The sequence below is a fragment of the Pleuronectes platessa genome, chromosome 6 (assembly GCF_947347685.1).
Source record: "Pleuronectes platessa chromosome 6, fPlePla1.1, whole genome shotgun sequence".
In the NCBI taxonomy this organism is placed as follows: domain Eukaryota; kingdom Metazoa; phylum Chordata; class Actinopteri; order Pleuronectiformes; family Pleuronectidae; genus Pleuronectes; species Pleuronectes platessa.
Genome location: NC_070631.1, coordinates 17,057,597 through 17,059,345, shown reverse-complemented (window position 1 = coordinate 17,059,345; position 1,749 = coordinate 17,057,597). Strand labels below are relative to the sequence as shown.

Sequence of the window (1,749 nt, the reverse complement as noted above, 5' to 3'; positions counted from 1 at the left end):
TCGGATTTTGGATGAAAATGTAAGTTAAATCTTAAAATGTTAACGCAATAAATCGCAACACCATCATTGAAACTCCGCATACCAGCGGTAGACGGATGCAGGGGCCCGCCAGAGGCCAGATGGTCCAGATAGAAGCGCCGCTCATCTCCCAGGGGCATCGCCCCCACCCCTTACTCCCCTTGTGTTCCCCCCGCCCTGACGCGCCCGGGCCACATAAATAGGAGGCTCGCCAGCTCTGCATCACACTTCAGCTCAGCCGCTCACAGCGCAAGTACCTCTCATCCAAAAGCACAACACCAAGAAGCGAACAAAATGAGTCCCAGCATCGCAATTGAGGCCAACCAGGCTCTCCCCGCCAGGTCCACCGTGGCCCAGAGAAAACAAGCCAACGAACTCAGAAAGGTAAGGAAGGCTGAGAAACTAGACAACTGTTTATTTCATCTGCAAATGTTTCATGGTCCTGATTCTTTAAAGAGCAACATAATAACTGTTTTCCCTTTTTTCTTCCAGACTCTGAAACCCTTGCTAGAGAAGAAAAGACGTGCTCGTATCAATGACAGCCTCACTCATCTGAAGAGCCTCATTCTGCCTCTTGTTGGAAAAGACAACGCACGCTACTCCAAACTGGAGAAAGCTGATATTCTGGAAATGACAGTTCGGTTCCTCACGGATCTTCCTGCCTCTCCTGTCAAAGGTGAGCGTCGCCGCTTGAACTGTGATAATCATGTTTTAAAAATGCTTTACTTCACACATCCTTCTCGTGGAATTTCAGTTTCTAATCAAACCTCTTCTTCGCTTCCTCCAGATTCCACAGACAGCTACAGAGAAGGCTACAAAGCCTGCCTCCAGCGTGTCTCCGCTCTGCTTCCCAAAACGAGCCTGGATCAGGACGCGTGCCAGCGGGTGAACGACTTCGTTCAGCAGTCCATGTCCGCCACCGTCACCCCAACCTGCCTGAACTGTTGCGCTCAGAGCTCCAGGAGCCTCCCTCAGATCCAACAGAGACTCCTGAGCCTCAAATCCAGCTTCAGCTCCAGGCTGGAGACCCAGTCCCGCAGCAGCAGCAGCAGCAGCAGCGCAGTGGCTCCGAGCCGCGCACAGCCAGGCCAGCAGCCTGTCAGCGCTGACATGTGGAGACCTTGGTAGACTAGATGGACACTTCATTTCTCATGTGTGTTATTTATTATGTGATGTACTAGATGTATTACAATAGCCTCACTCTAGTCTTGGGGATATAAGAAGGAGAATTATTGGAGTTGCTGTATAATAATTGAATTCAGCATTTGGCTCGTTTTGCGTTTAATGCCAGTGGGCACGCGAGCACAGATCTTAAAGAAACGTAAAGTTTATGAACTTTTTAAGACGCAATCCTCTTTGGGGTTTCAAAGATACGGGTTGTAGACAACACTTTTGTAAAACCCCAAGGGTTATTTTATTTGAGGTTTGCACGATGGACTTAAAAGTATTTTGGTCTGTGCAACATAATAGTCTGTAAACACTATGTGTTAAATAGGTTTATTTGTTATTCATTGATGGCTTAGAAGAGAGAAAAACTGTGTTCTGAAACAAATGTTCTGTCATTGACACTTGATTTTCAATAAACGTTCATTCATTGAATATGCTGGTGTGGTTTGATCTTTATACTTCGTGGTGTTATAACGTGTCTCAAGTTTATTATGAATCTCAGTTGCCCTGAAGAGACTCTCATGGTTATGAAAGGAATAAAATGGCGGGTAAACGCATAAAGCC

The 1,749-nt window shown here is 46.7% G+C and overlaps 1 protein-coding gene across 1 annotated transcript; it reads left to right on the top strand.

Moving 5' to 3' along the window:
* The first annotated feature begins 216 nt into the window (after nucleotides 1-216).
* Nucleotides 217-1,146, top strand: LOC128442882 (transcription factor HES-2-like). Its single transcript, XM_053425495.1, has 3 exons — nucleotides 217-402; nucleotides 511-694; nucleotides 806-1,146. The coding sequence occupies exons 1-3, from the start codon at nucleotides 313-315 to the stop codon at nucleotides 1,144-1,146; spliced, it is 615 nt and encodes a 204-aa protein (XP_053281470.1). The 5' UTR covers nucleotides 217-312.
* Nucleotides 1,147-1,749: the final 603 nt, after the last annotated feature.